Source organism: Molothrus aeneus, chromosome 2 (assembly GCF_037042795.1).
Source record: "Molothrus aeneus isolate 106 chromosome 2, BPBGC_Maene_1.0, whole genome shotgun sequence".
NCBI classification, from domain to species: domain Eukaryota; kingdom Metazoa; phylum Chordata; class Aves; order Passeriformes; family Icteridae; genus Molothrus; species Molothrus aeneus.
This window is the reverse complement of record NC_089647.1, coordinates 93416819-93436578: the sequence shown is the minus strand read 5'-3', so window position 1 is coordinate 93436578 and position 19760 is coordinate 93416819. Positions and strand designations below refer to the sequence as shown.

The following is a 19760-nucleotide window of genomic DNA, read 5'->3' as shown; positions in this document are numbered from 1 at the left end:
GGAATTGTGATACATTATAGTTTATAGAATACTATGTCCTTAAAGCAAACCAAAACATTTTAAAAAAAGAACACAAAATTCTTGAATGGGACACCAAAAATCAGTGAGTAATATAAAAAGAAAATCACTTCCTTTATAGAGAATGCAGATAAGGATACTCTTGTCTCTTTTTAAAATGAAAATAAATAAATATTTGTGATGCTTTTATGTGCTGTGATGACATTAGCTTTACAAAATCCTGTCAGGAGATTGTTAATTGTGGCTTCAGACCAGGGTTTGAATGGAATTCAATAGATTAAACACATGTCAAACCACAAGAAGAAAACAAAGTGGTCATTTAGTCAGCAGTACTCAGGCATGCCCTTAATGAGGGAGGGATCCTTTGATGATGTGACTATACAAAACAGGTAGAAAAAACCTGTTTCTTATGTTGCAGAGTAAGGCTAATTTTGGTATTTTTAACTACCCAAGGTGAATTGAGTCTGCATTTCCTTCAAGAGGTCTTACTTCAAACTGTGGAGAGAAAACCTTCCTCATCTGGGCTGCTGTCAGCCCTTAGAAAGTACAGATTTGAGCCCCTAGCCTCCATATGAAGGAAATCCATAAAGTAGAACCTGAGAATCAGAAGTGATGGGGTGGTCTGTAGCCAGGGTGCAAGATGCTGGGCACATTGTTGATGGATGTGGATTCACATTCAAGGAGTTGGGCAAAAAAATTATCTGACAATTCATTAGCCTCCTTTTGTAACATAATAGTGAGAAAGTAAGTAGCAGCACTCCATTCCCCTCTTCTGTCTTCACTCCCAGTGGAAAAGAAAAAATAAAACAGTGAGGAAACGGAGTTATTGCAATGTCAGCAAAAATACCATATTTAATGGTAAAACCAAAAAAGGAATCTGACTTAAAGGAAGTGCTGTGAATGTTAGGAATAACTGATTCAAAGACACACTTGTGATAGTTTCCACATGAAGATTTCAGTGTCTGATGCTTTCATTAGAAGGATCAATTTGATGTCTCTATATAATCAAAAAAATTTAAAAATTAGAAAAAAGTTATACACATGGTTAGAATCTGAAGTGACTGATGTTTTTAGGAGGTAGTTATCTGAGTGCCCACTGCATGCTAATGAACTCATTAGAATTATGATATGATGGTTTTTCTTCTCACTGAATGCAGAAATTTGCCAACCTAAAGCAAGATGAATATGAATAAAAAAGACACATGGGCATCAAACTAGAATTAATCTTCTTAGTAGTTTCTTGTTTGTAAGCAAATGCTAGCCACTTGAATTGTACTGAAATATTTAGGTATTTTGCCCATCTCACAACTGAACATTCAGACTTCTTTCTATTCACATTTGTTCACGTGGCCTGAGTCAGCTTTTAAAAAAATGCATCAGTGATTTAATGGAATGAGTTATGTATTATTTTCAAAAAGTAAATGACAATGACATAGACTGTAGTCTATGAGTTATGTGTTATTTTCAAAAAATAAATGATACTGACATAAACTGTAGTCAGTCTCGGTCGAGTAGGAGGAGCTTACAAAATGGACTTGCAAACGGTTAGAGCAACAAAATAATTGGTGGAGATTTCATGGCACATTTGAAAGCAAGATCTAAAGTTGCTTGTGTTTAATTCCTTGCAGGCTGTTTCCAGCTATGTAATGTTTTTCGGACCCATGAGATGGAAATTGAGCAGTGCTTGCTGGAGTCCCTCCCCCTGGGCCAGCGGCAGCGGCTGGTCAAGCGCATGCGCTGTGACCAAATCAAGGCGTACTACGAGCGGGAAAAAGCTTTCCAGAAACGGGAGGGCCACGGGAAGAAGCTGAAACATGGAAAGAATCAACGAGTTTGCTTTCATCTTGCTGATATGATACAGGATGCAATCATACGCCACGATGATAAAGAAGGTACATATTAACATTATACGATATTTTCCTTTGTACAGTAAATATTTCAGAGGAAAAGCTTTCTTGTTCTGCTCATCTGTCTTTAAGTAAAATACAAAACACATAAAGTGATTGTCTCGGTGAAATATGCAGACATGTATTGCACACAACACGTTGCAACTTCTTACTGGAATGAATAAGGTGTGGAGAGTAGTGTGGAGAGTAAACTTTCAGAAATCTAATGAATTTATTTTGAGATTAATATAAACTAATATATTTCAAAATAATTAAGGACTGTGAATCTATGACTATGCCTGGTCTCTTACATGAGCCGTAGAATTTAACACAAGTTACTTTGAAAATTAAGTTCTCATTTTTAGCCAAAATTTGGAGTAAGGGATTCTGCTGTTGGTGACATTGGTGTGTCTAGAGCAAGGAAATGGTGTTGACCCACAGTCACACTAGATAGAAGGTCATCTTTCTGCTTGTGAATTTATGTTTATGTCCTTTTGAATTATGTAACCACACTTTATTGCTCTGTTTTTAGTTTCTTGGCATTGTGTGAATCCCTGGTGCACCTGATAGTAACCAGAGGAATTTGTGATTTATACCTCAGAAGTGAACCAAACCTTGCAGTAAGAATCTCCCAACTTTTAGAAGTGCCCAGAAATCCCCATAATGTTGTCTGGTCAGGAGGGATATAAGAAAAGAACTGATGCAATGTTGTTGGCAACTCCTTTGCAAACAGATTTTATGTCAGTTCATTGTAATCACATTAGAGTAAAAAGGGGAGATTCTGAGACAGACAGACATCATGCAAAGAACTTGGCAAGATTCTCCTAATTTTTATCTGTTTGATAACTATGCCTTTCTTACTCACTCCTGAATCTTCATTTTATTGTGCATTTGCTCCATTATTGCTTATCACTCAGGTATAGTCCTATACATTGAGATCTTTAGTAGAAATGAATAAAAAAATTCTTCTTTTAAAGTGAGTGCACAGGGCATCATTTATAACTAAATAATACATAAAATTCACAAACTTCATTCCACACTCCTGCTTCTTTCTAGCAGGAATTATAAACAAAAGATCTTCTTCCATGTTTCCATAGCTCCAACTTTCTTCAAAAAACAAGCAGAATACTACATATGACTCTTAACATTCTGTAAAATTCAGATACTTGAGGCTATTTGTGACATTCATACTGAAGAGATGTAGGTTGCTTATTGCAGTGGTGGAAGGGCATCAACAGTCTTTTGTGTTACCTATACTTGGCCTTGAGCTGCACCTAAATCAGAATATAAAGTTCAGCAAATGCTGAGACTGAATAACGTAAGCAGAAAGGGAAGATATCTCAGGCAGAGGGAAGTAAAGTGGAGGAAAGCCAGGAATGTTGTCCTGCCCTTGAAACAGATAAAACAGGTCCTCAGAAGCAAGGAGATCAAATAGCCCACAGATAAGATAGTCCTGAATTTATTGCCTGTGGTTCTTTCCCAGGCAACAAATTCATGAAAATGTGTGATTGTTGTCTTTAGGCAGCTTGGGGACCTGTAAGTGCCTGTCTGTTGTGTTTCTAGCCAAATGTTCCCAGAGCCTGTTTGCTTTGGGGTGAAAAATGTTATATTAAGAATTATTATCATTAAAAAAACCCCAAACCAGTACAACAACAACAACAAAGTTTATACTCACAGACATGAAAGCTGTTTTCCTACTATTGTTGTTGAGTGGAACATGCAACCATGACTCTTCAGTGAATGTACCTACATTAGAATTTCTGTTCAAATTAGACATAATCTTTTGTGATAAATGTCACATCCATTTACTGTGTTTGGTGGTGTTTTATGGAGCATGTAACGTAGATTCTTTTCAGGCAAAGCTACTGGAAGATGTTGTCTGGAAGTACAGCTGATACCCCAAAACAGCAATGAACTTTCAGTCCATAAGGCTCAGCTAGACAGAGCCTGGAGTAATCCCATGGAAGTAATGGGATATAGCTGGGGAAGTTGGGCTTTTGCTACAACCTGTTTCTCTTCTCTATTTAATCATATTTTACAATATCCTCCGCAGTCAGCAGCATTGGGTAGGTGTAAAAGACAGCTAAGAAAGTTGTTTTGCAGTTCTATGAATGAAATGCAAAAACAATGTGGTATAGAAAGTGGAAAGAGGGCACAGCAAGGGGATCCAAGTAGTTGTCTAAGTGAAGTCCAGAGGTTCAGTTTTTCTGAAGTATCATAAATTATATAGACTGGACAGCACATTTTGGAGTGGTGAGTTGTAGTTCTGGTTTAATACATGAGATAAATTGGATACCATTAATACATATAGAAAGATGAATTTATAATGTGGCTGGTGCAGAGACATTTCACAATTGAGTCTGGTCAGAATTTCACTTTTACAAATTCATTGCCTTTGTTATTCATGAAAAATCTCCAAAATTACTATACCAGCTGCTACTGAACACAAAAACCATTTCTCTTACTGCATGCTAGCAGGACTGACCATTAGTTTGCTCTAAAATTAATTTTAGAATTGGCTTTGAGAAATTTTTACTAGTGACCTGCTTTGTATCAAATTTATAAATTAAATATATGCTCATATTATTTCTCAATAAGTTAAAAATTAGTGAAATTATGTATCTTTGCTCTTTTTTATTATTTTATTATTAGTAGTATAACTGTTCTTTAATATTTTATCTGACCCAGGGAGATTGAAGGGGAATCCTCATTCTCTGTCTCCTTGCAGCACCCTGTAGTTTCTCTGTTTTAAAGCACTATGTTTTTACTGCTGTTGATGGGCCACATCCACCCACACTACTAGCAGTGAGCATTTTGGGAGATTCTGCAACTATTATTCTCAGTGTTGACATGTATAGAAGCAGAAGCTGATGAATAAGTGAGTGCACTGTTTTTTGACACTGATTTTGTACTTTTTTACTGCTGGCAAGGGAATACCTCTTGTTAATTTTCGTTTAAATACTACATACTTTTCTTCTGTGAGATATTAAATCCCTAATAAAAATGGACAGCAGGCAATTTGTCTTCCTGGCATCAGTCATATAAATGTACTGAAAAATGGGAGAGGTAGCCAAGGAGGCTTCTGCAACCCACTCCTTCCCTCTGCAGACTAGGCTTGCTCGTACCTACGTGTGGCATTACCATGTGGACTCAGATCTTTTCTAGTACACAAACCATACATTGGTATTTGCTGAGCCTGCTCATCAGCTGAGACCCATCTACAAACGATTAGGAAATGAACCCAGCACTCAGGAAAATAACTGAGCCAGTCGAAGTCTGAGTTTCTGCTTCAAATACAAGGCAGGCAAATGGATTCTTAGCATTTGGACGTCTTGAGGATAAAGGGTGTGCTTCCTTCCTGGGGCAAAGGTGCAGTTATTAGACTGACAGCACTGAGAAACAGTGGCTGCTTTGAAAGATGTGCTTTTTGGAAAGTGAGCAGATAGATAATCTTGCTACAATGAAAACAGTAGCTGAAAGTGGACATGAGAGTCCTGTACCTGAAATCTAACATAGGGGAAACTAAAGGACTGGCTTTAGTTTCTATCATCTTTTGGTATAATTTGTAACCCACCTTCTCAGTTATCCTGCAGAATTACTCAAAATCTAGGATTGTCAAATAATCTTTTTATGTAGTAAGTGTCTTTTGTTGTAAAACCTCTCAGTTGTGATGCTGTCATGATGTGTACCATAAAGTCTGCCGGGCTGGCAGGTGGTGCTGGGTCAGGGTACAAAGTGCAGAGAGCCATCAAATTCAGCCTGGAGACAAAAGAGGTACTCCTGTGAAAATCAGCATTACAAAAGGGAAATGCAGATTCCCTAAACCTATTTAAAGCCCATTTCATCCTTCTGATGAGCAATATGCTGATTCTGTGACAGCATTGTGATTCTAAATAGCAGCGATACCAGGGTGAGTGTGTGTTAGCATAATGCTGAGTCTCTAGTAATGATTCTTTGTCCTTTTGTAGTGACTCCCTGTTTTAGTCAGTCCTTCTCAATTCTCCCAGAGCTTCTTCCTAACCCTGCAGAGTTGCAGGTATGACTTTGTCTTTAGAGACAGAATGCTGCGATATGGTGGCTGGGACAGCCTTACTCTCCCTTCTCTCACCAGGGTATGTCAGGAAAAGGTGATTTAAAAAGAAGATGATACCAATATCCTGCTTTTCCTGCAGTGTTCACTGCCAAGGCAGGTCTCCCGAGGCTGGGTCCTAGCCCCAGCTGATTGACTGCCCAGCTGTTTCATAGTGTAGGAAGGTAAACAGAAATCCCATCTCACTTCCCTTCCTCTGATGCCAGTATCTCTAGCTGTTTGAAAGATGTAATATTATTGTGAGATTGGTAGTATAATGATATTTGAAAGGGCTGGAATAATCAATATATTGGAAGGGTTCAGTACCATTAGTTATTTCAATGAGCTCTGTATAATGTACCATGTTATGATAAATTTCAGTTATATTAATTAAAAGGGTGTGTAAGTGAGCATAAAAGGGGGTACAGGTGGGGCTGGTGCTGAGCTGTAATTTACATCTGAAGAACTTTGGGCTATAAAGAGGGCTCTGGGGAGGGGAAACAAAATCTATTCAGAAGAAGAGTGTATCTTTAATTTAAGGTGGCAGATGAGTTGACAATTAGCTTTCGTTAGGAGAATGTGTCAGAGATGTTATAATAATCCTTCTTCTTCATGGAAAAAAGACAAATAATCTGAAACAGAAAACAGAGGCTGAAACTGAGCAGAAATAAACCAATTTTATATTATTTCCTTGCATTGTTTTCAAATCTTCTAACCAACTTCTTATTTTTGCATTCTATTACATTAGGCTTGGTTATGCTTTAATGTCCTTTTTCCAGTAGAAACAGCTTGGTTGGTTACATACAAGATGTTCTGTAAAACAGTGGATTGCACTGACTGTGTCTGGCAAACACCTCGGGGCAAACTTACTGATCCTCAACAACCAGTTTTAACATTGCCAGCAGTCTTTGAGAAGCTGGAAGAAGCAGGATGTGGGCAGTAGTGACAGGGTGGTGAGAGTATTTGGTATATTTCCATTTCCATTGTGTGAAACCTCTTGTCAGGCAACAGTGTGCAACTTAGACTCGTCTTAGCAAATACCTTTATAAGAAGAATGGGAACAAATTCAGGTAGCCTGTCTGCTGTTGGGATTCTGACTTTCAGACTACCTTTTTAAATGTTTGATGATACCTCCTCTTGTCAAACTGATTTCAGGCAGCTTTTCTGATTTTTACGTGTTGCGTGTTCAGGGATGAATGGTGAGAAAGAAAGGCTCCAAGCATGGCAATGCCTGGCTTTTAAAATTCACCAAACCCTTGGATAAAGATTGCATTTTTGTGTGCCAGGAGTTCAGAGGAATCTTTGCTACGAGAAGGGACTGAAAGATAAAAATATATGTTTACTAAAGACAGAGAATTTTAGTAATACAAGAGTTTTACAGAAATACAAAGTAATAAAACACATTATTATGCCTAATGTTTTGGAAAGAGGTGACAAAAAGGTGTAACATTATGTCTCTCATGTTAGGTCTTTATCGTTAAGGCAGAGTTTCCTTAAATTAGGCAACAATAACTCCATCTTGAGTTTAAAATAAAGGTGATTCTGGAAAAGAGAAGAATCTCTGTGTGAAAGTGCAAATTAATCTTCTGTGCCATCACAGATTACCATAATCCACTCTTATTTGCTTCCACCTTTAAAAATCTTCCTGCCTTGTTTCTTATGATTAATATTTAATATCACTTTCTTTCATTCCATTCTCCTCCCAAAGGTACTTTAATTAGCATTTCTTTTGTATACTGGATGTTGTAGCTATAGTCTTCTGAAGAGGCAGGTCTAAAATCATAATGAATGATATAATAAATGAGGAAAATGAAATGCATGGGATATTTATATTTATATTTTTTTATATATATGTATCATACCAAAGGCATAAAGGGCAGAAATATAAACACAGTTGGCAAATCAGAATTTTGTTGTGCAATCTGAATAACTTTCTCCAGTTTTCCATGCACTCTTCATTTTACATTCTCTTTTGGGGAACCTCACTTTTACCAGTTATTCCAGCTGTGAGAAGGATAAAGTGACAAATAGTTGTAGTGTGTTTAACATGCACAGGTAACCTTCATGAAAAAAGAAAACTCCCAGATTAAAAAAAAAAAAAAATTAAGCCTTGGGTCAAAACCTGAATTAATAGGAAATGAGACAAATAACATCAATTAATAAAGCCTTGCATAGTCATGAAGAGGGAACCTCCCCAAAAAATCAATTTAATCTAATTTCAGTTTGAGGAAATTAAAACTCTGAATGATAAAGAACATCCAGAACAGAATTAAAATATATTTCATACTCTGTATTACTTTATTTTAGCATGCTCAGTCGTTTTTAAAATTTAAATCAAGGATTTCTCAGATTTTATAGTGCTTTGTTTCAGATTGCTCTAGCATTATTTAGTATATTTTAATTTCAGATTACTATTTACTCTCACTCTAAACTTAATTAAAGCCTATTTTTTATCTTTCCAGGGAAGCAAATGGATTTCATTATGCATGTAATAATAGAGGGACTTCCCCACACAGAGATATTTTGGATTTTACAGTGTTTCCCTTGAATCAGAGTAGGAAAAATGTACATTAGACAGTAATCTAAAACTATTTACAAATGTTGATTTGCTGGGAACAATTGTAGAAGAAATCACAACATACATGTATAATAATTTATACAATTTAATATTTATTGTCCAATCCCTAAGAGACATGAGCACTAGACACTGAATAGTGGAGTCAAGAGCCTAATCAGAGCATATGAAATTAATGAAGCACACAGAAATGTTGTGAACTGGGGCTTTTGGAAAGAAGGTAAAGTATGTACTGTAAATGAATGCTTTCACAAGACAAATTCATGCATTCTGGAGTGGGAACCATGTCTGTAACTCTGGATGACACTAATGCATTGGACTTGGACTGGTTGTCCAACAAGCTGCTGCTGATTGATCTGCCCTCTGTGCAGGAAAATGAAGCATCAATCAACCATCTCAATCCACCCATTGATGAAGAAGCTTTTCCAAAGGCCCAGAAGGTAGAGACATTTCAAACAAGGGCAAGGCTTCAACCCTATAGATTCAGCATGGTTGCTAAGTTTCTTTGGCTCCATGTGTGATGAATTCAGCAACACAAGGCATCTTTTTGTTATGGTGCAGGGAAACATAATGCCTTCAGTTATTGGGTAACAGATGTTGAGTAATTAAAGCAGGCCATTTCAAAAGCAATCATAAAATCACAGGGAGATGAAATTTGAATACATCTGAATTCCTATAGGATTCCATATGTGCTTTTTGTCCATGTGTTTACATTTTTAGTAATTTGGTGAAGCTGAGAACTGAATATTAAATTATTTGCTGTTGATAAAAATATGTATGATTTCTAATATACAACACTTAATTAATTAGAAAAGGCAAGACTCACCAAAAAAGGTATGACACATCAAAAAGTAAAGAATAGACTTGAGGGTGTAGATTTAATCTATGGTTTGTTCTCCATGTGGATTGTCTAACCACAGGAGTGCTTCTGCTCCATGGCTACCTTTCTCTTAGCCATGAAATTTTCCTGATTTGTTTCAGCTGCGCTTTTTGTCTCTGCACATGCCCAGAATTACCTTGGTTTGAACAGCTATCCTCTGCCTGTACCAAGTGGGGAAATAAAGAAAAACCATCCCTCTATTTTGGGCCGCCCTCAGTAGGGAGATTTACTCCAAGTGTAATTTATCTGCGTTTTGATCAAATGGATTTATGATGCTGTCCTTCTCTCCATAAAAACTGAGCTTGGAGCTGTGAGCCACCCATTTTTGCTTGCTTTGAGAGCCATTTTTTGTCTGTGCACTTCTCTGTCCCACTGCCTCTTCTGTGCCCACTGTTCACACACCTCAAGTATCTCAAACAGTGTCCAGCCTGGCATGGCTTTCTCCTGGGGAAGGACCTGGGAGGCAAACTGGATCTGGCTGGTCTTGGTTACATTACAGTAAACTGTAGAAAGCTGACTGAATAGTAAACTGTTGTACAAAAATCTCACTGCTAACATTATGGCTGCTACTTACTGTGTTTTCAAAACAGGAGTATATTCTGGCCTATTTGCAGTCCTGTTTCACATGCTTAAGCTCTTGAATAAATAAAAACTGAGATATGTGTTTGAACTTTGTGATTCCCTTCTGATGGTTTTGGATGTCTATAAATTCACTCTGAAGGATTTGTTGAAAAGCATGCCTTTCTCTTACTGTTATAGAGAGTTTCTAGAAACTCAGCTTTCAGATTCTTCTTTGAACCACAGATTTCTAAAATGTAGGTACTGAGCTGCTCATTTTCTATGCAGGTAAGTCCAGTCTTGAACTTTAACCCTACATATCCCAGCAAAACCACATTTGATTAACTAGAAATCAAAATGTTGCTTCAATCGCAAGCATAAAACATATCTATGAGAGAAACTTTGTAAAAACACACTATCCCTATTTTTTTTTAATTTACTTCTAAACACATTTTCAAAATTCTCTAATATTTATTTTGGTGGACTATGATATGAAGATTTTCTGCAGTTGGAAAAGTCAGTATGTATATTACTCATGACTTCTAACCAGACTTATTAGAAGAGTAGAAGAGAACTTGTGGGCTGAGATAAAGACAGTTTAATAGGGAAAGCAAATGCCACACACACAAGCAGTGGGAAAAAAATGAATTAATTTGGTGCTTCCCATGTGCAGGGAGGTGTTCAGTCATCTCCAGGAGAGCAGGTTCTCATCACATGTAATGGTGACTTGTGAAGACAAATCCCAGCACTCTAAATGTACACCTTTCCTCCTTCTTCCCCCCTTTTTATATACTGAGCATTATGTCCTATGGTCTGGAACACCCCTTTGGTCAGTTGGGGTCACCTGTCCTGGCTGTGTCTCCTCCCAACCTTCCGTGCACCAAAAACTCCCTCCCCAGTGTGGTTGTACAAGAGGCAGAACAGGCCTTGGCTCTGTGCAAGCCCTGCTCAGCAATAACAAAAACATCTCTGTGTTATTGACCTCGTGTTCAGCACAAATCCAAAACATGGCCCCCTACCAGCCACTGTGAAGGAAATTATCTCTGCCCCAGCTGAAACCGGCACAGCATGCTCCAGCATTCAAGTATGAAGTATGAAGAAACACAGGACTAATCACAAATTCGCTGTCATGCCAATAAAGGTTCGTTAAGCCATTAGCAACCTACAAATTGGCACCTGGCAGTTCTTCCTATTCCTTTGAAAGGGGATCCACAGTGGGATGCAAGACTCTAAATTGGCAGCAATCAGAAGCCTATTCTCTCTGTGAAAGATGCTATCCAATGAGTAGCAGGTACTGCTGACATTCTCTGGTTATTGTTATAAGTCCCTGATTTAAAAAAAAATATTGCTGTATTCCTAGTCTATTCTTATGAAATAGAAAGAGAACAAGAGTAGAGTATTTTCTATGCAATTTGCTTTTGATTTAATCTCCACTGTAATTATTGTGCTTCATATTGATTTCAATAATATTTCAGTACAAAAGGAAAACTTTTCTATATCTATCTTTCAATATCACTTTGGAATGCTTTCATTTCAATCACAAATTACACTATGATAGAAATTAAGATGGGGAACTACAGAAATAAGTAGAGAAAAACCTTTTCTGTTTTTTTTTCTTTTTTACGAGCAAGCCTTTTTAGCAATAATACAGTTCTTTACAAAAATGAACTTAATAAGTTTTTAAAAGTGTTTTCAATTTTTGAATTCAACTTTAGGAACATTTTTCTGCCAGGGCATATTCAAATTACTACACTGCAGCAGAAAATAAAATAAAGTTGAATACTTAAGCATAAGACTGGGAAAAGACCTTATTCTGATATCTTGCAACATGCAGATTTTATTTTATGACTATCAAATTAGTTGCCAGTTTGAGAAGAACATTTCTTCAAAGTTTCTAAAAAGTGGACTTTGTTTGGAGGTTTTGTGGAGTGGGATAACTATGTGGAGTATTTTTCTCTAGAACCATTGAAGGCATAACTAAATGCATATAACCAGAGCCACTAAATGCAGCAAGTATTTTTTTTTTATTGATAAATCTTTTAGGGCTTTTTTGTTATTCTGCTCTTTTTTAAGAAGAGCGTGTGGCAAATTGTTCACCTGTGACTGGGCAACCCTGGTTGTGAGTATAGACTGGGGAATGAGAGGCTGCACAGCAGTGCCATGGAAAGGGACCTGGGGTCCTGGTCCATGGCAAGCTGAACATGAGTCAGCAGTGCCCTGGCAGCCAGGAGGGCCAACCCTGTCCTGGGGGCATCAGGCACAGCATGGCCAGCTGGGCAAGGGAGCTGGGGCAGCCTCACCTTGAGTGCTGGGGGCAGTTTTGGGTGCCACAGTGTGAGAAAGACGTTGAACTATTGGAGAGAGTCCAAAGGAGGCTACAAAGAGGGTGAAGGGCCTTGAGGGGAAACCATCTGAGGTCACTTGGTCTGTTCAGCCTGGAGGAGACTGAAGACAGACCTCATTGCAGATACAGCTTCCTCATGAGGGGAAGAGAAGGGGCAGATGCTGATCTTTTCTCTGTGGTGATCAATGACAGGATCCAAGGAACTGCCCTGAAGTTTTATCAGGAGAGGTTTAGGTTGGATGTCAGGAAAAGATTTTTCACCCAGAGGGTGTTTGGGCACTGGAACAGTTTCCCCAGGGCAGTGGTCACAGCACCAGCCTGTTATATTTCAAGTATTTGAACAGGCACATTGGGTGACTCTTGGGGTATCCTCTGCAGGTTCAGGAGTTGGACTCGGTGATCTTTATGGGCCCTTTCCAACTCAGCATATTCTATGATTCTTTCATTCTGTCTGAACTGTAGTACCTTTCCCAGTAAAATCACAAATATATCTGAGAACTAAATAGGTTTGTTTATATAGTGCCTAGTGGTTTTTCTTCCTTCCTTCCTTTTCTTCCAAATTCAAAACAAAAAATACATATACTGCTCATTATTTCAGTCATCTTTTTGTTCTCTGAGGCATGAGTTGGAGGATTCTTCTCACTGAGATATTATCTTAATGACTTAGACTGAGGTCTGCAAGGCTTTTTAGCTGTTAAAATCTTTTGCACTTCAAATTGACAGTGAGCAAACTCTATAGCTGTGATAGAAATTAGTAGAAAGCTTATATGGTGTAATGTATAGAAAACTGATTCTTCTTGATTACCGTTAATTGCGGCCTTTACAGTAATAGGCTGCAACAGTGGAGGAATTGAAGGTTTCAAGAATACAGCCAATAAATCGAAGGGAATGGCTAATTTAGGTTGTGTTTCTGTTTGAATTGCATCTAAGAATGGAGGTGTAAATGTGAGTAGTTAAGGTGAAATTCACAATATTTCTAAATGTCCTCCTTTAAACAAGCATATGCATATGCAAAAAGATTCAAGGTTTTAAGCATATGCAAAAGGTTCAAGGTAGAATTCAGTCAGCCTGGAACCACATACTGCTTTCTTACTAGGTTTCTTTCTGATGACTCTCTATTACAATGCAATGTAAAGGTGACCTTGAAGCAGTAGAAATTTTACAGGACAATGAGATGGTTAGAGGAGGTAATTTCTCTACCATGCACTTTTTAGGGTTTTGATTACATTTGGGCTCAAAAGACAAATATGACAGCTGTAGCAGTAAATTCTTGAGTTAGGGTTGGTGCTCCAAATTTTAGCAATCACAACTACTGCTGACATAAAATGGTAGTTTTTTCCAGACATCCATATTTACTTATTGACAGTACAAAAAACATGCCTTGAAGTGCTCTTAAAGCTGGAAGTACCTGTGTGAAATTTGAACTGCTGCTTTGTTTCTTAGTCTACTGGAAGGACATCCTATAAAAGGACACTGCTATCCTTTTAATAATGGCCATTTGAACTTCACTGGCTTCTCAGTTCCTGTACAGGGTGAACATTAGATTTCTTCTGCTTTCAAGCTTCTCCCTAAAAACCCTATGGATCACATATATAGAATTATACAAGTTGAACAGAAAAGGACAGATGTTAAGTCCAAATATATGTAGTTCTAGTGATGCTTCTGGATTAGTCCTTATATATTTTTCTTAACTTAGGCACTTCTAATGTGGAGTTCTCTCTGGCTTCTCCCTGATTTACCAGCTACCTGTCAGATGTATTGTTTGAGCAAATGAGAATATATGACATTGGGTATTACTGGGGAAGTTTGAGCCTCTGTAGCTGTAGCTCATTGTTGCATCCCAAACCTACCATGTGGTTCTATATGAACATGGATTCATTGGTATGACTCAGAATTGAGAGCTCCTCTTCTGTCAGGTGATGTTGGTTGCTCCTTCCCCTTGCTGACATCAAGACTGAATTCACAGAGTTAAAAGATCAGTCTGGCTAGAAGGTGCAATAGTCCAACATCATGCTGACTTTGTAAAGGAATGAGACAACTTGGGTGTTGAACTAAGGCAGCTCTTATTGTTGTAGTGCAAGAGCAGACTAAGCAGAGCAGAGAAATTCCTGTGGAGAGCAACTGATAATTCTGCTTCAAAGCCAAATTAAACCATCAGCTTTCATGTCAGACTTTTGCTTTCTACAAACTATAAAAAAGAGGTGATTACATGAAGTACTGTGTGAGTGTAATTTTCTCCTCTCTGTGCTGGCCTATAACTCCAGTTCATACTTCAGTGGCAATCCATACCTGTAAAAAATGAAGTAAAACATAAATAAAGCAAAATTTGCTTTGTGTTGGTTGCTCCAGCTTTGGAATAATAATTTTGCAGTTCTGGTGGCTGACTGGTATCAGAGAAGAGGAGGCAGAGGGTCTGTCATGCATCACCTCCTATGTTCCCAGATCCTCAAATGCTTCACTGGTAGCTCCGTGGAGGTTCACCTTACATAAGATTGGTACATAGATTTAGCTGTCTGTAAACTTGGTGATATTGAATGCAGGACGGTTTGGGTTCCAAATTTGTCTCTTTGGTTGCACATTTCTTTAGGATGAACTGTTATAAATCTGTCATTTCAGTCTCCTGTGTCGTGGTGTGGTTTTTGCATTTCATACCGAACTTTGAAATCAAGTGAAGTCTACATCACTGCAATCTTCAGCTGCCCAAGCATGACAGCCTTATCTCAAAGCAGATACATGGAGATGTTTTCCTTTGCTTATTCTGAGGTGGTTTAAGTGTCAGCCACAGTTTTCAAGTTGGATAGCTCTTTCCTTCAGTACTGGCTTTATACATATGATCTGTTGTTCCTGGGGTGATAATGTATTCATTGCTTATTTTTCAACTCTTTTTTGTTGTTGGCATATTGGTAGTGGTGGTTTTTGCTGTTACTGGTGTGGGAAAATGAAGGTGTCAGCCAGAATGCACTGGAGTTGGAAGCCTCCAGAAACAGCTGTAGGATGTGAGGGATTGGAAGCAGGATGATTTCCAGGAGACTGCGCTTCTACAGTCAGAGCAGCCCTGACTGGAAGAAATTATGTCTCCTGTCTGGACTTGTCTGTGGGCAATTTGTTCTCCCTGCTGGACCTCCAGGCCACCCATCAGTTATCAGGGAGAATAATAATAATAATTCCAGAATGTATTAAAACAAATTTAGTTAAAACGTGACCCTTAGTCCCTTCGTGTTATGAGAACATTTAATAGTTGTCTTTTGGTTGCACCTTTGTTGTAGTCACTACTGACAGAAGACTTCTAGACTGCACAGAGAATATACAACAGGCAAGTGTGAAAGTTGTTACACGGCCCCCCCTGTCAGAATTGAAAAAGGACTAAAAACATTGTTGTGTTATATTTTGAAATGTTACAAGGTTGTCCTTTGCCAAGTGTGAAAGAATTCCTTGCAGATTGGGAGACAAAACATAAGAGAACTTCTAGTTATAATTGTCAGACTCTTCATATCATGGAAAGAGGTGGAAAATTACAAAAGACTGAAGACTTGGACATCAGTGAGTATATCAGCTTGAAATACCTTTAGTGACAATATAATTCATTTCAAGAATGCAGCAATTCAGCCAAATCAAATTCTGGAAAATTCTGGAAAACAAGTAATGAGAAATGAAATCATCTTTGAGCTAGCTGCACAGGCATAGTTATTTTCTTTGAAGACTTGTGGCACAAGCCTTTCATGTAAGCAATATGTAAAAATGTTCATATCTGCTATATGTAGTGCACAGGTTAATAGAAAGGCTTGGCAACCATCATGTTGCAATCAATTCAGTAAGTGCTGAATAGAATTGTAAGGTAATACTTGATGAGTTTACCCAAATTGAAGCATTTTTTGCAGCATGCAATGCTTTTTATGTTCATGTTTATATGGGAGACTCATGACAGGACCCCATATGCTGCTTTCCTGCAGTGATCACAACTGAACAGTACAGATAATCTCTCCAGACCTCTTGTACAATTTCTCAGTCACAAATTCTTAGCAGAGTAGGAGGGGCTTCACACTACCTCTCCAGAAGCTCAGTTTCCTGGATGTGGTGATTCCATCTCTGAGTTGACAGAGACTGCAAATCCTATTCCATCACCTCCAAGAGGAGGTGTCATTCTGTCCATATGTGCAAAGAGTCCTAAGTCTTTGCAAACCTCACGAATTGTGTTAGGAAAAGAAAAAGAAATTAGGAGATAAGGGTGTGCATTATGAAGTAGAAAAGAACCATTAAGAAGTTTTAAATGTCATTCTCCGTTGGTTTTGGCAAACCATAAAAGATTGTGACTGAATGCTGGTAGTGTTGAAAAATGTGTAACATGAACACACCAAAATCCAATTGCTCTCTGTCTATCTTAAAACTCTGTAAAAGTGAAGAGGGGGATGATTTCATTTGTGTGTGGGGTTTCTCCATTGCTCTTCACATCTCCTGACCACCTCTGAGATGTCTGACAGAGGATGCTGGTATCAGTAGTTTGAAGTGTGTTGATAGTTCAGGGTTTATCATACAGCAGGACACGTCTCAAACAGAAAGTGTTTCACAGTACACCAGTTTTAATGTGCTGTAAAATAAGATATATAGATAAATAGGATTTTAGTCAGAAAAAATTAATTATGTGGATATTCAAACAAGGTAAAACAGCAGGGACTTGACTCTGCTCCCATGAAGCATATGGAAATGGGGAAGGGACTTGAAATCCTGCTGGAAGTGATAATTTGTTCAAAATTAATTAAATACAGGTAAATGCTGTAAGGGCACTGTGAGGGCCAGCTGCTCCCTGCTGCTGTGTGAGCCACTGGGAGCATGGAGGCCACCCCAGGGCAGCTGGACAGAGTCTGGCAGCTGGGGCCTGTCCCACTGCCCTAGCTGGATGTTATGTCAATGTTCTATTTTTCTAATTCAGAAAATTTCATTCATGATTTTATGATGCTATTCCTACCACCATTTTTACTGCAGGCTCTTTATATCAGATTTAGCAATTGTGTGGCTGCAGACTGATCCAAAAGCAAGTGCATCACCCCCTGGAATCAACAGCTTAATTCTGTGTCACCTCTCTGAACCAATTCACCATCCTAGTGCACAGCTGCTGAGGCTGATGTAGAGACAGAAAGGAAACATTCAGATGTCTTGGAAACACTGACTTGATTTTAATAGTTCCCTAAGGATATTTCTAATACCAAATGACACCTTAAAAGTGGGTTTCTAACACAGTTTGAAACTAAGCTGAAATTGAGGCTGCCATTGGCTGCTCTCCTTTCTGTCTGGCTCTGTTTCTGTCTCATCTTTTTGTCCTCCCATCTTAATGCTCATTTTGGAATGAGGCAGGGAGATGAACCATCTGGAAACTGCCTTTCATAACGTTGGTCTTCAGCTGGTTTAACTCTCCATCCCAGCAGCATGACATGTGGCACTGCTATGCAAAGATCAAGGCAGGAGTGTGTGAATTAATGCATGAGCAAGAGGGAAGCAGCTCTGGTTTTCATATGCTGTGAAAGGTGGTGCCTGAGCCACAGATGTCAAGTGGTGACATATTCCTGGAGCTACACATTTTATTCATAGTTTTGGTCACTCATATGCCACACACACAACTATTTTGGATAAATGCATGGATCGGTAATGCCCCTAGTTTGTTCTATACTGCCTGGTTTGAGTTTGCTTTCTTGTACACTGCACACTCTGGGAATTCCAGGAGACACACGGGGGATCTAACAGCCAGTGCTCCACAGCTGGTAATTAGTACCATTTAGCAGCTGCTAAGTGGGATAGTAGTCTGTTACTCTTGAAGATCTCTAATGCAAATTGTAATGAGTTGCTTACAAGGCTTCTAAGCCAGCTGGCATAAACTTGCTCTGCATGTTGTGGGAGTTAAAGAGGGGCTGACTTTTGCTTCATAAGGAATATAAGTCAGCAGTAATCTGATTTATGCCAATTAAGTAGCGTTGGCATAGGATCAACATAAATGTTGGTGAAACAGAGGGGGTGTACAGTCTGTTCAGATGAAAATTTGTATTGTATGCAAATTCTGTAACTGTTACAACTAAGGAAAAACACGGGTATGACAATGGTTTTCAAATTAAGGTACTGACCACAGAATGGGTTATTTTGCTGATGTGTGTTTTAGTGCTTATCATTTAATGACTATAGAACTGGAAATTTGCAAATTCTGAAATAAATTTAACTTTTTTTAGTGAAATGCTGTAAGATCCAAGGTTTTTTCTCAATTCTACAAACACTTGAATCTACAAACATTTGAATGTACAAGCAGATGTTTCTGTAACTGAAAAGTTGGCCTAAAAATTATTCTGGTAATTTAAAGAGCTTTCAAACATATCTCTAAGGTGAACTTAATGTTTGTGAGCTTTTGCAATATTTGACTGTAGCTTGATGATAAAGTTCTTATTAGTTTTAGTCACCTTTGTCAGGAACTCCAGGAGAATCCATACATGGGAGACAGATAAAATATGTGTAAAAAATTAAATACATGACCTAAATGCAAAAATATTTAATTCCTTTTTTTCCATAACCTTGAAATAAATAAATCTCATTAACTAGCTGGGAGTGAAAGTTTTAAGAAAAGCTATGTTTAAGTTTACTCTATGATCAGCTGCTTTTCCCTAAGGTAATTTTAGACTGTCCAATTTCCAGTAAACAAAGCTTTGTTTTATTGTAATTTTATCTCATTAACAGACATTCTGGATTCAGTCAGGTCTGTGCTACCAGTTTTTGTTGACATAGCTATTTAGTGCTCAGAAATAGCTGTCCTGGCAAAACCCTGGCTGTGTTATTAGCTGTGATGATAGACCTAGTATTTTTAGCTAAGAATGTGTTATTTTGTAAGGTGGTGTTTAATGATTCTAGCAACACCTCTGTTATATACACAGGTTGTAGGTGCAGTGAGATAAAATCACAGTTTTATTAGCAATTAAAACCTTACCACAACAGTGCTCTGCCTCTGGCCTGGCCAAAGCTCTAAATGGAGGCAAAACCACAGGTCACCATGATTGCTCTTTGATCCTGGGTGTGCCCCTTGTAGCAATGTCTTTGGGCCACAGAACTTAATGGCTACTTCTAGTCTTCTCAAAATTACTGATTTACATCACTGTTCTTCACACATCACAACTTAAACATGTTACATTTGACTGCTGCCCATTGTCACTTTTGTGTAAGGAGATAGGTTAATTTGTCATTGCTTGGGCATTGTAAGAGGCACACACTAGGATTTTTAAACCATTGGGTTTGTGGACTTAATATTTTCCAGTGGAGACACAGACTGCATTATACTTAATGTACACAGAAATAAAAGAGGGGGAATTTGCCCAAAGGAAAAGTTTTAAATGTAGCAGTTCTTGAATAAAGACATCCCTAATTCAAAAATTATTCTGGCTGTGTCTACAACGATAAAAATG

At 38.2% G+C, this 19760-nt stretch overlaps 1 protein-coding gene across 1 annotated transcript in view; it reads left to right on the top strand.

The window, feature by feature from the left end:
- Nucleotides 1-19760, top strand: part of MYO16 (myosin XVI) — a 358751-nt gene that overhangs the window by 90579 nt on the left and 248412 nt on the right. The window contains exon 2 of the mRNA XM_066545334.1: nucleotides 1647-1910. Coding sequence (XP_066401431.1) covers nucleotides 1685-1910 — 226 coding nt within the window. The 5' untranslated portion in view covers nucleotides 1647-1684. The remainder of the gene's footprint in view (nucleotides 1-1646; nucleotides 1911-19760) is intronic.